Raw genomic sequence first — 14,294 nt, forward strand, 5'->3', positions numbered from 1 at the left:
GAAATCGGTTAGAGCAGGGGTCCTCAAACTAAGCCCAGATACAGCCCTCCAAGGTCATTTAACCAGCCCTCGCTCAGGATCAACCTAAATCTGAAACGACTTGAAAGGACACGAAACAACAACAACAACAACAACAACAACAATCCTATCTCATCAGCCAAAAGCAGCCCCACACTTCCCATTAAAATACTAATACAACACATACTTGTTAAAATTGTTCTTCATTTTAATTATTGTATTGTTTTTATTTATTTATTTTTGCAATACAAATCAGATATGTGCAGTGTGCATAGGAATTCATTCATGTCTTTTTTCAGATTATAATCTGGCCCTCCAAACGTTTGAGGGGCTGTGACCTGGCCCTCTGTTTAAAAGGTTTGAGGACCCCTGAGTTAGAGTATTTAAACATTTTCAGGAATAATGGGCATCAGCACAGGTTAACTATGGAGAAAAATTTCAGAGTTAATTCTGCATTTCCTTGATTTAAGATAATTCTGTTTTGCACAGGAAATGATCCTAACATGCAGAATCACATGCCACTAAAATTATGCAAGACACAGAAGTATTTGTTCAACAGCATACAGGAAGTTGAGCAATTTAGATTGTGCTTGCATTTAACAGAAATGTGGGAGTTGGTTTTCCTCAGAAACATACCTCTTTTCCAGTGAATGAACACTGTAGTCAAAGAGCCTCTGTAACCATCATATCAAAATGCCTGAACTTCTGTTGAAGCACTTGGCTACAGTGCAGGTACACAGCTTTGGTTTTGCCATTTCAATTGTTACAGACAGCTATGAAATTAATGACCAGAGATCACAGAGGGACAGAAAATCCAATGTGCTTTTCAAAAGTGCTCATAACTATAGGCACTTGCCTTCTATGCAATGAAAAGTGATTGTGGATAGCTAAAAAGTGTTTAGATTTTTTTCAAAGACGAACACTCCCTTGGCATGGAACAATTATGATATCTCTTGCCCAGCAGAAAAATAAGATGAATAGTCTCCTGGAGTTACCTGTAAAAATGAAATAAATCTTCCCATCCTAATTTGGCTATCTCCTTCTACTTTACTAGAATCCATATCTAAAATGCAAACATGAAAGATACACTGGTGTTAGAAACCACAGCATTTATTGTCATCCATTAACATCTGCTATAAGTTGTTTTGTTTGTATCTTAAAACACATTTTATACGAACAGCTCAATTGGAAATAATTTATCTTTCAATAAAATGTTACTATTGTTGTGTACTCTGATACTTTCAGTTGACAATAAACTGTATCAGAGGTTCTTTCTATAAATATCGCTTCAGACTTTTATCTGTGTTTTTTTCAGTAAAGGTAACATACTATCATTGAAATTCTGTTGGTTAATCCCAATCAGAATGAATCCATTGAATCAGGTAAATCTAAATGAATTAGGTATGTGGAAAGTTACAAAATTACTGAACAGTTTTTGAGTCATATCCATCAAAGGATAAAAGAAGAATAAGCGCTGATACAAGTAGCTAAATATTTTCATTGTTCTACTCAGAAAGATTTCCAGGGTAATAAAGCAATTTTTTTAGGGTTCACAAGAAGTTGCGGGGGGGGGGGGGGGGGAGCTGCCAATGTCAGTGGAAGCAGCGAGATGTAGCAAAAGTAAACAACTGGATCTTGGCCAAAGCCAGGAAGGAACTGTAGCTAAAACAGTATCTCTTGCAGCTGGTACTATTCTTTCTCTACTTCCTGCCAGTAAGGCAACAAATCAGAAAAAGTCCCTTGTTTCAGTTTTGGCAACATATCATTATATCTTTCAAACAATATTTTAATAAAATTAGGGCATGACATAAAAAACTACATCTTAAAGACATTCACATTTTAATGCAAAATTGTATTAGTTAAAATCTTTCTTCCTCAGTGAATACTAAAAGTAGCATGTACTAGACATAGTTGTTATACTGTTCACCAGCTTTACAGAAAAGTCTGCTGTATGACCTCAGAAGGCCTTTTCCTCCTACAAAGCATGAATGAAGCAATCTTCAGTAGATTATTCTGATTTCATTCATCCTACTGATGTGAGAAAAGAGACTCACATTTCTCCATGAACCCCGAGGGATCTGGTCAGATGGCTGTCATCTTAGTCCAAACTATTTGGTAGTAACATTCTTTCAGTCCAAAACACAGCGTTAACAAAAAGACTCTCATGGCTTACCCATCAAAGAATTATTATATTTTAACAAGAAACGCTCTTGCTAATTTCCATACCAACTCAAAGTTCTAAAATTGGTTCAAACATACAGTCTTCAAAATGCACACCATCAGTGGCCCATGATTGTTCCTCACAGACCTATCAGAATACACAATACCTATCTCTAACACCTTTACTGGAAATATATGGATTCAAAATTAAACATCATTTTTAATGTCAATTACGAATGCCAGTTTATTACCATCATTTGATCTCAATCAGAAAAGTTACTCAAACACCAAGCACCTTACTCATATAGGGAGGGAAGAAGACATTCTTCTTTCCTTATAGGAAACTATTGCCAACTTGGAAAAGATTTCTTGGGAAGCACAAGACTCTGTCAGTCTAAGAGAAGAATGTAGAAGCCAACAAGAGTTAAATACCTGCCTCCATCTGTCTGAACCCCTGTGACATTCAAATCCTGATATATTCATGTGCACATGTAGTCCCTCAAAAGCCCAGCACTTGATGCAGAACACACCACTTATAAGTTATTCTGTTCCCAAGTTCCAAAACATTGCACAGCACAATATTACTACACAATTTTCACATATTAGCATAACCAATAACTTACCTCCCTCTCCATAAAACAAGAGGCCATTATAAAATTTTGTTTCTGCCTGAGGACAAAAGCAGATATGTTTTTCTTTGAATAAGAAGTCTATAAAGGCTCAAGACAGAAAAAATATACAACTACATCTTAAAATTATAGCATGTGCAAAAATCTAGACAGCAGTTCATTGTTAATGAATTCTATGCAATATTACCTCATACTTTAATGTTTTGATTTCACAGCACAGAGCCGCATACACAGTGATAACTTTGTTTAGGACCTGGGTAAATAAAACAAACACAGGTACAACATAATAGTAAAAATACAGGTGCATCAGAAGACAAGACTGAGAGCAGCACCAACACAGGCTTTACAAAAAGAGCAGTTTCATTTGGTTACTTTCCTCAATTATTTCATTCAGTCTGGACACTGTAATAAGTCTGTAATTCTAAGGACTGGTCCCTTGGTTTGTTTTTATCTCTCTTCCCATCCCACCTCCTTTCCCTTTTTGTATAATGTCTTCCCGACTGCAAATTTTCAAATAGGAATGGTCTGTAAATAGAGCATTATCAGATCAAATGTGTAAATGCACAAAAGATTTTAACATTATACTAGTGTCAACAAACAATTTTGCAAAAAGGACTTGAGATTTAATATCTTTACCTTGTTTTCTGTCTTTATGAGCTCAAGTAAGGAAGACTGTTCATAAGGCAAAAGCTAAAATCAAACAAAAACATGAGGGTTTTTTAAGGAAAAGTGGAAGTCTGCTACATGACAAAGCAAACATAAAATATAGTCCTTTCATGATGAGTATCCAGCGCAATTGCAAAGGCATCTTTTTGTTGCTTTATGATGCTGGCAAGCAACAAAGATAACCAGTTCCCATCCTTGCAAAATGCTCTATTTTACTCCCCTGAGAAAACACACATGATTGAACTATGCAACCTTTCAAAAATTCATTGTAAAATCATACTGAATAAATGATGGCTATCAAATGTAAATACCTAAGTGACTTACTCAATTTGTAAATGGGGTAATGGCTAGATATCCATAAAGGAAAGAAATGAGGAGGAGGCAGACACTCTGCTTGCTTTTAGAGGCTCATGTGCACTACTAAAAGTGCAGTACGCCAGAAGCTTATTCAAGCAATATCCTTACATAATTAGGTTTTCATTCTAACAAGAATGTATGGCTACTGGAAAGCTTGCAACCCAGAAATTTTAATATATTAATAAGTTAGTCAAAGCATAAAAATGTGGTCTGATTATAAATCATTAGTAAAATAATCAGTAAACTATTGATTATGGCCTGAATCCAGAGAAGCACCAAATGAATAAGTATTTTTATATGTTTGAGGGACTGTATCCATAGGTTAGCCTTCTATATCCATGGACTCTGCATCCATGGATTCAACTATCCATGAATTTAAAGTATCCGTCTCCCCAAAAATCTTTTAAAAAACAAACCTTTGATTTTGTAATTTTATTTAAAGTGACAAAATTTTATGATGCTATTGTCTACAATGGGACTTCAGATCAACATATTTTGATATTCCTGGGGGTAAGTGGCATTCTGGAACCAATGGCTCACTATAAATATATGGCAGTATGAAGATAGTGTCTTTTCTTACAGCTTTTCTTTAGAGCTATTTTTAGTCTTTAGACATAATACCAGAAAAAGCACAAAGATGCTTTTGATCTTATCTTTAGTGAATTAACCTTTCTTTAGTTAATTTGTGCTTCTTAATATTCCCCTTTTTTTAAAAAAAAGTTCTTTATCAATGTGTTGTTGAAGGCTTATATGGCCGGAATCACTGGGTTGCTGTGAATATGGCTATGTTTAAGAAGCATTCTCTCCTGATGTTTCGCCCACATCTATGGCAGGCATCCTCAGTAGATACTTCTGGAACATGGCCATAGAACCTGGAAAACTTCTTTATCAGTGTTTGTTGTACATTTTTTAAAAAAATTGGGGAACTAGTATCAGCTCTTGACCAGACCATCAACAACCTGGTAATAGTCAGCTTTGCAAGACCCTCCCTGCTTCCTTCAGGCTCTTTCAAGACCAGGATGCTTTGAGTGGAAGCCAAGAAAGGAGAAGTTTAAGATAGGGATCTTACATCTTCAGTTTTTACTTATTGTATTTTTATGTGGTGTCGTTTGTGTTTGTGCATGTTTTGTAATTTTAAAAGTTTATGTATAGCACATAAAATATTGTACATATGTATGTGATAAAATTAAGTCTATGGCTCTGTTCAGGAAAAATAATAACTACCACAGACAACTGTAAAAACAAATAAATGGCCTGCTTCTTACTACCTCTTCGAAAACCATGGGGGTGCTAGACATTTTGGCTTCTATTCTACACATAGCCACGTGGCGATCCCACTACTACCAATGTGCTTACATGTATACAGCCACTATTTGTACTATTAATACTTCTTTCAGGTTCCAAGCTCTACCAATTAAAAGATAATGTTTCCCCATCTTATTCTGTCTTTTCTTCCTCTTCACAGAATTTTTATGATAAAAAGGAAGATTGAATAACTGTTGTAGAAAATACAGAAGGGGATCAAAGTCTGGACCTAATAAAATCCAGTGGGGTGACATAAAGGAATAACTGTCAAGAAGAATCCAAAATTAAATGAAGACTCATGTATGTATATTAAATTCAAACCTACATTTAATGCAATAGGATCAAGATTGAAATCCCAAACATCTCCTACGGAATCATCCAACGCATCTTCAATTCTCTTCAGCTGGGAAGTGTATGCAGTAAGAAATTTCTCATAATTCTTCAACTGCACTTCAACATGGATTTCTAAAAATAAATAGTATGATTTTCACTTTTTCAAGAAACAGACAATGGGCTTTATTAACGCATTCCCACAACTTTATCTTACAGTGCTATAGGTTGAAATTTGCCTCACTACAAAGGACCTTTCTGTCCCAAATTGCAAGATTTTACCTAGGTATACATCATATTACACAAAAAGAAGATGGTGAAATGTCATGAATATAGGCACTCATGTTTAACTAGTCACGGAAACCATTTTTTCTGCCATGTTTTCATTACAATATGACCCCAGTATTCTCAGGACCACCTACCCGCATCCAACAAGATATTTCTCTGGATTGTTTTAGTTCTGCACTAAGCTTCTTCTAGAAGTTACCACAGAGTTGCATTGGAGGACATCAAATGATCTTCCAATAAAAATATGCAAATTGGCAGGGAATTGAAAACAAACTAATGTAACACTTTTTTAAAATGAATAAACCATGAGGGAACAAGAGATTTACATAAACTACTTGATAGTCTACCACAGAACACTGATAAAAGGATAAATCAAAAACATTTGACTATCCTTAGTAAAAATGATCAAAAGAAGGATAACATTTATCCGGTAGGATTTATTATTGACAAAGCCACACTGGCTTCTACTAATTATTGTTGTGCAAGGGTATGAAAATGCTTACAAACCAACTCATTTATCATCTATTCTAATATTCTCTGTGGTACTGAAGTCAAATCAACAGGTCATGAGCCTCCGATATCCTTTGTTTTAAAATACTGCTCTATAACATCTGCCTATCTTTAGTCCCATGACTCTTCATTTGTTTTCTCACAGACAACAGACAGATATTCCGAGAGCACAAGCTATTTCATTTACTACCCTCAGTACACAAGTCATCCTCACCAGTTACCTTATTTCTGAAGTTCTCTTTTTAGGGAAAAAAAACAGACAAAAAAGATTTGAATAGTTCGCCCTTCTTTTTCCCTCACTCACTTTAGCATTCACATTAAGTAGTAAGTCTTGCTCCCATTCTCTTCCACAGAACATACCCTCCCAAAAAAAATCCAAACCATTTTCTTCATCTTAGTACTGCATGTTAGATTCAGCTCATTCTGTATTTTAGGTCCCTGAACACTATTCCTAGAAGTCTATTCCTTAGTTTCCTCATAACACTTCTACAATTATACCTTCAGATACACAAGTACAAGTCTAGCACAGTTCTCTATGATAGAAAAAGCATTTGGGATGCAGTTACAACTCCATAAAACAATAGAGTCAGAAGGGCCCCTAAGTGTTTTCTAGATAGCTTGCTGATGAAGCAACCAAAGATTTTCACATGTTTGAATACTCAGAACTGGGCATATTACTCTGATCAGGCAAATGGGATGCCAAGACTGAAAAGTTAATCCTATCCCTGGAATTAAAAATTATATGGTTTAGATTACCATAACAGAAAGCAATCACTTCATGACGGTTCTATTAGATTTGACAGTTCACACTATGCCTAAAGCTGAATTTTTCAAACAGCAGTTTATATTACAGTACATTTTTGAGATCATTAAAATATTAACAAAATAACTGTACGTGACACTAATTTAAAAGAAAGTTTCACAAGTGACTAATTCCATTTCTGACAGAGGAAGGCTAAAGGAAGGAGTAACAGCAGGAATAAACATTGTGTCTAAGAGGGGGGAAAATCCACTTAATGGAAAATCACAGAATAGAAACACCAAGGTTTGGAGTGGGAAACTGTAGTGAATGAAAGGGATGATAAAAACAAACTATTCCAGGAATAAATTGGACTGTTTTAAAAAAATGAAGTGAAACAGAAACTAACAAAGAGGAAGGAAAGCATTACTATCACCAGGGAATTTGTTTGTCAGAGAGAGAAGACAACTTCAACAGAGAAGAGGAAAGGGCATTTAGAGGAGCCATGCTACAGGCAAACAATAAAAGCAAAGAAGTTTGCTGCAGTCAGTAGAAAGTTACAACAGACAGATATAATTGAATGTGCTCATTCAGCAGATTAAAGCTGGATCTACACTGCAAAATAACACAATTTGTGCTGCATTATATGGGTCTACTGACCATATAATGCAGTTCAAACTAGATTATTTGGCAGTATAGATTTAGTTCTATGCCTTTAAAAAATTCTAAAAGAGATTTGAAAACCCACTATGGCTCTAAATATGGTAAGTGAATGAGTTTATCAGTCTCAAACTGGTGACAGCTATTGCCAACAATGATAGCTTGGAGTGAGATAATTCTGACCACCCTCACAATGCTTGATACCAATTTGCTTCAACTTCAGTCAACATGAACAAAGATCATGGGTGTTGGGAACTGTGATTCAACATCATCTGCATGGTCATAGGTTTCAAACTGTTTGAATGGATAATGTATGACCAGGCAGGGGGGGTCGTTCATCCACTATTCCCTATTTAAACTCATGAGAAAACCAATTTTCTCCACATTATGGTCACATCAAGTTCTGTACTCACAACCACAATCCACACTTACAATTCCCACTCATCCTTGTACAACCACACACTTACAAGTCCCACTCATCCTTGATTACACAACCAGAAAGGGCTTTACAATTGTAATTGCAGCAAGGATGGTTGAAGCATTTTAAAGGTGATTTTAGCATCTTTTCCAATGCAGGAGCTTTAATTAACGTGATAGTTGAAATAACGGAAACAGACAGCGATGGCTAACAAATTAATACATTAAAAACAGGGTTATTTATGGCAAAAGAAACTGCTTTCAAAATAATTACTGACATTTTTACTGTTTCATAACTATGCTAGTCTCTTGAGATAGAAAACAAGTGGCTACTAAAAAAGCTAACAAATGTACATGCCACAAACTTTGGCAGGCCATAAAAAACTAGCCCTTAGTTCCCAAAGCCTTAGCTATTGTCTCCAAATACTAACCTTTCAAGACAAACCACACAGAACCAAAAAAAACCAGAAACGCAAAGCACAAATCATACGCCAAGAATTCAAAATTTAGAATGGGAGATTTTTTTTCCAGTGACAACAAACTATACGCAAGACTTGACATGGAGGCCTTTAAATGCTTGCATGCCTTTGTGACAGGAATATATATTGGGGGGGGGGGGGAGATCCCAGATCCCTTATCCAAAAAGCTAAGGGCTAGAAGCTTCAGGGATTTCTCCCCAGATTTTGGACTAGCTGTATTTGCATCTGCATACATAATGAAATATTTTGGAGATGGAACACAAGTTTTAACAACTCTTATGTCTCATAGACATCTTGTGCATATAAACTTAAGGAAATTTTTAGACAGTATTATGAAATTTTATGTGCATGAAATAATTTTTTACATTTGTAGATATGAGAACCTAAATCTAATAAAATTCATTTATATATCAGAAACAAATTATATACTCTGAAAGTAATTTTAGACAATATTTTAAATTATTTTGTGCATAAATCAAACTTTGTGTATACTAAAATATCAGAAAGGAAAGGTGTCACTATCTCAGCCACCCATGTGGGCAATTTTGGAGTATTTCAAATGAGCAACTAAAATAAATAAATTATTTAATAAAGCGTTTAGCACATTTTATTTATTTATTTATCTGCCTCTCTTCATGGCTTGAGTCAGGATATACCACAATTAATAATATAATAAAATAAAATTTTATTTATATCCCGCTCTATCTTCCTGTGGGGACCTCTGGGCGGTTTACAACAAGTTATGGCAAACATTTAATGCTGTACTAAACAAAGGATGAACTAACTGAAACCACCCAAATCATACCCAACATCCACACCAAAATAAAAATAAAGGCAGCACCAAACATTAGACAATGACATAACTGTTGGCTATAGCAACTTTCTTCAAGCCTCCACTAGTAATTTTATTTATTTATTTATTTATTTATTTACTGCGCTTATATACCGCAATTCTCAGCCCTAGGGCGACTCATTGCGGTGTACAACATGAAAAAACAGGTGCAATTTACAAAACATAGTGCAAAATAATCCACAATTCATCATTATCAGAAAACATCTTATCAAAACAACAACATTACTACAAAATTCTACTACATTCCGAATCGTCTCATTGTCAAAGCCACAATCCAATATCATTTCCGTTGTTCCATTCCTATAGTCAAATTACCAGTTATTGCACTTCTTGATCAAATGCCTTCTTAAACAGCCAGGTCTTTAACTTCCTGCGGAATATCAACAGGGAAGGGGCTAGCCTGATGTCCACGGGAAGGGTGTTCCACAGCCGAGGAGCCACCACCGAGAAGGCCCTATCTCTTGTCCCCGCCAGCCGTGCCTGTGACGCAGGCGGGATCGAGAGCGCCCTCCCCGGAAGATCTCAAAGTCCGCGTGGGCTCATAGGCCAAGAGGCGGTCAGTTAGGTATCTTGGGCTGGAACCGTTTAGGGCTTTATAGGCCAATGCCAGCACCTTGAATTGAGCCCGGTAGCAGATCGGCAGCCAGTGGAGCTGGTACAGCAGGGGAGTTGTATGCCCCCTGCGTCCCACTCCTGTTAGTATCATGGCTGCCGCACGTTGGACCAGTTGGAGCTTCCGGGCCGTCTTCAAAGGCAACCCCACGTAGAGAGCGTTGCAGTAGTCTAAACGGGATGTAACCAGAGCGTGGACTACCGTGGCCAAGTCAGACTTCCCAAGATACGGGCGCAGCTGGCGCATGAGCTAAGCTGTGCAAATGCTCCCCTGGTCACCGCCGAGACCTGGGGCTCCAGGCTCAGCGATGAATCCAGGATCACACCCAAGCTGCGAACCTGCGCCTTCAAGGGGAGTGCGACCCCATCCAGCACGGGCTGTAACCCTATACCCTGTTCAGCCTTGCGACTGACCAGGAGTACCTCTGTCTTGTCTGGATTCAATTTCAATTTGTTTGCCCTCATCCAGACCATTACAGCAGCCAGGCACCAGTTCAGGACCTCGACAGCCTCCTTAGTAGCAGGTGGAAAGGAGTGACAGAGTTGGACATCATCTGCGTACAGATGACACTGTACCCCGAAACTCCGGATGATCTCACCCTGCGGCTTCATGTAGATATTAAACAGCATGGGGGACAGTATTGAGCCCTGAGGAACCCCACACGACAAGGGTTGTGGGGTTAAACAGGTGTCCCCCAATAACACCTTCTGGGAGCGACCCTCCAGGAATGACCGGAGCCACTGTAAAACAGTGCCCCCGAGACCCATCCCCGCAAGGCACTCCAGAAGGATACCGTGGTCGACAGTATCGAAGGCCGCTGAGAGGTCCAGCAGCACCAACAGGGACACACTCCCCCTGTCGAGCTCCCAGCGCAGATCATCCACTAAGGCGACCAAGGCTGTCTCAGTTCCATGTCCCGGTCTGAAACCAGACTGTGCCGGATCCAGATAATCCGTGTCTCCCAAGAATACCTGGAGTTGTGAGGCCACCACGCGTTCCAGGACTTTGCCCAAAAAGGGAAGATTGGAAACTGGCCGAAAGTTGTCAAATTTAGTGGGGTCCAGTGATGGTTTTTTCAACAGCGGTTTTATTATAGCTTGTTTTAAGCTTGCTGGAATTCTGCCTTCCCGAAGGGAGGCGTTAACCACCACCTCAACCCACTCAGCCAATCCCCCTCTGGCCTCCTTTAGAAGCCAGGATGGGCAGGGGTCTAGGATGGACGTGGTAGGCCTCATTCCTCCAAGTATCTTGTCCACATCCTCGGGTTTTGTTTTGTATATGATTCTGTTTGCTTACTGTACTGTATATGTATGTTTTGGTATACAGCTTTCCCTTTACTCTATGTTTCTTGAGGTTGTGGGAAGGGCTGCAGACCACATGATCAGACCTGAGACTGCTCAGAGCTCAGACTCCATTTCAGAGGAGAGACACCATTAGACTTTGGACCGTTAAGAGCAAACTCATGTTACTGTTGATTGTAAGAAAGATGCCCTGTGTTATCAGAACAGAGAACAGAGAAACCACTTCAAATCCATCTGTAACAGAATTGACAAGTTATGTACCGCCAGTATGCTGAATACATGAAGGTTGTGAGTAAACCAAATATGTTTCTTTTAACTAAGTCTACTTTATTTTTGTCTCTTGAAAGAATGGGATAGAAACAAGATAATTTATAGGAAAGTAGATGTTTTTTGGGGGGAAAAACCACTTCTGAAGAACTGCTATATTTTGTGGATTGGCATAATTTCTGTTCCTAACAGATGAGAGACAACTAGGGACCCTTCCACATGGCTGAATAAAATCCCACATTATCTGCTTTAAACTAGAATATATGGCAGTTTGAACTCAGATAAAGCAGGTATTGTGGAATTTTCTGCCTTAATATTCTATGGGCCCTTCCACAGAGTCTTATATCCTAGAATATCAAGGCAGAAAATCCCATATTATCTGAGTATGTACTCAGATAACCCAGTTCAAAGCAGATATTGTGGGATTTTCTGCCTTGATATTCTGGGATATAGGGCTGTGTGGAAGGGCCCTCAGTTATCAGTCTAACAACTGAAAACCAAATTGCCTCGCATAAGTAAATGTGGTTATATACCACTAAAGAGATTATTTTCTCAAACGAGTTTTTTTGGCACTTCTCTGGACGATCATACTTTTACAAAAGGTTATGATTTCTAAATGATTGTGAATGCCATTTTTCTCCAAAAGGCTATAGAGATTCTGGTTTTCCAAATATAACTAAGTTACGTTTTCACAGTTAAACATCAATAACAATTAACGCAGATAAATGCATATATTAAAAGATATAGAGATTAAAATGCGACTGGTGGGGATGAGGGACAGGGCCTTCTCATCAGTGGCCCCCTGCCTCTGGAAAGCTCTCCCCAGAAACATCAGAATTGCCACCTCCCTCCTGTCTTTTAGAAGAAAAATCATGACCTGGCTTTGGGACAAAGCGTTCAATTACTGAGCAGCTAGTAAAAGAAGATTTTAACACTTATGGCAATTATTTTACCCGGACTGGATTTTAGACTCTGATTTTAATGTTGTTGTTCATTCGCTCAGTCGTCTCAGACTCTTCGTGACCTCATGGACCAGCCCATGCCAGAGCTCCTTGTCGGTCGTCACCACCCCCAGCTCCTTCAAGGTCAGTCCAGTCACTTCAAGGATGCCATCCATCCATCTGATTTTAATAGGCATGTGTTAATCAATTGCTTTAATTATTGTTTTAATATTTTAATGTATTGTTGATTGTTTTATTATGATTACACCGTATGATGTTTGTGAGGCCGCCCTGAGTCCCTCCTCAGGGGTGAGAAGGGTGAGGTATAAATATAGGAAATAAACAAATAAAAACACATTAAAATCATGCACATCAATAAAATGTAAACTTAAAATAGGCATATATGTTGCTGAAATGGCTTCATTTCTATCATATTTTCCTTTCCTTTCTTTAAGAGAGGTGGGAACAAGATGTGGACCCTGAAATTCAGCCTTTATAACCTTTAGCCACCTTGACTTGGGTGCAAAATGGTTTCCTTATCAGGTTATCTCATTGGTTATTTTGAGCACGTTCTCACTTGCATCTACACTGTAGCATTAACAGAGTTTGACACTGCTTCCACTGCCATGGTTGGATATGCTATGGGTTCCTGGGAATTGCAGTCTGGTATGGAACCAGCACGACTTGGCAGAGAAGGCTAAAGACCTTCTAAAAAGCAACAACTCCCAAGATTCCAGAGCACTGAGCCAGGACAGTTGAAGTGGTGTCAAACTGTATTAATCCTGCAGTGTAGATGCACATACTCCCCAATCGCCCTAAGCAGGACCCAGGTGGTGATTGACAGATCCCCGGGTCACGTGGGGTGCAGAAGGTTCGAAGTGACTGCGGGGGGGGGGGGGGGAGGGGGGTTCCACCTGGCTGTGAGAGAAGGGGAAAAGCCTTCATTAGCAGTCTGTAAGACCGCTGTTTCCCCGCCTGCCCTCCATTCCCTTTCCTTTCTCTTACTCTGAGAGCCGTCGTCGACACGGTCAAACTCCCAGTCCGGCGAGAGCGTCTCCAGCGCCATGACAAGCCCTCTCACCCCACAGCAGCAGCGGCGGCGGCGCAGCCTCTCTCCCCTCGTCAGAGTGAAAGGCACGAGACTTCCTGTCACGCCCGCGAGGAGTTCTGGGAAATGCAGTTTTTTCTCCGCCGAGGACAGGAAGTTGGCAGGCGCGGCGGCCCAATTGGGTTAGTTAATAGCAGCGAAGGAATTGAACGCGCCATAGCGACACCTACCGGGCTGAGCGTAGAATGCTAGAGTTGGAAGAGAGGGTCATCTATTCATTTCAGCCCTACACCACTGCGCCCTACACCACTGGAGAAATTACACTGCTTAGCCGGTATTGCACCACCTGACATCCGCCGGGAAGTAGCAGCCAATAGTGAAAGGACCAAGGCAGAGACATCTACATCTCATCCCCTGTTTGGGTATCAGCCAGCATGTCAACCACTTAAATCTAGAAATAGTTTTCTAAGATCTACAGAGACACTCGCTGGAACACCCCAGCAAGCGAGAGTCCAAAAGTGGCAGGCTCAAACCCAGAACCTCAACCAATGGCTGATACCAGATGAGAGACTCCCCCCTGGGCACACAGAGGACTGGGCGACTTGGAAAGCGCTGAACAGACTGCGCTCTGGCACCACGAGATGCAGAGCCAATCTTAAGAAATGGGGCTACAAAGTGGAATCCTCGACATGCGAGTGCGGAGAGGAGCAAAC

General features: G+C 39.4%; 1 protein-coding gene across 1 annotated transcript in view; it reads right to left on the bottom strand.

Annotated features, from left to right (window-relative positions):
• WASHC4 (WASH complex subunit 4) overlaps window positions 1-13,674 on the bottom strand; it is a 45,069-nt gene extending 31,395 nt beyond the window's left edge. The window contains exons 1-6 of the mRNA XM_060776913.2: window positions 13,539-13,674; window positions 5,461-5,600; window positions 3,444-3,497; window positions 2,995-3,060; window positions 2,802-2,847; window positions 1,014-1,081 (exon numbers count right to left, since the gene is read on the bottom strand). Coding sequence (XP_060632896.2) covers window positions 1,014-1,081; window positions 2,802-2,847; window positions 2,995-3,060; window positions 3,444-3,497; window positions 5,461-5,600; window positions 13,539-13,599 — 435 coding nt within the window. The 5' untranslated portion in view covers window positions 13,600-13,674. The remainder of the gene's footprint in view (window positions 1-1,013; window positions 1,082-2,801; window positions 2,848-2,994; window positions 3,061-3,443; window positions 3,498-5,460; window positions 5,601-13,538) is intronic.
• Window positions 13,675-14,294: the final 620 nt, after the last annotated feature.

Source organism: Anolis sagrei, chromosome 5, assembly GCF_037176765.1.
Source record: "Anolis sagrei isolate rAnoSag1 chromosome 5, rAnoSag1.mat, whole genome shotgun sequence".
NCBI classification, from domain to species: domain Eukaryota; kingdom Metazoa; phylum Chordata; class Lepidosauria; order Squamata; family Dactyloidae; genus Anolis; species Anolis sagrei.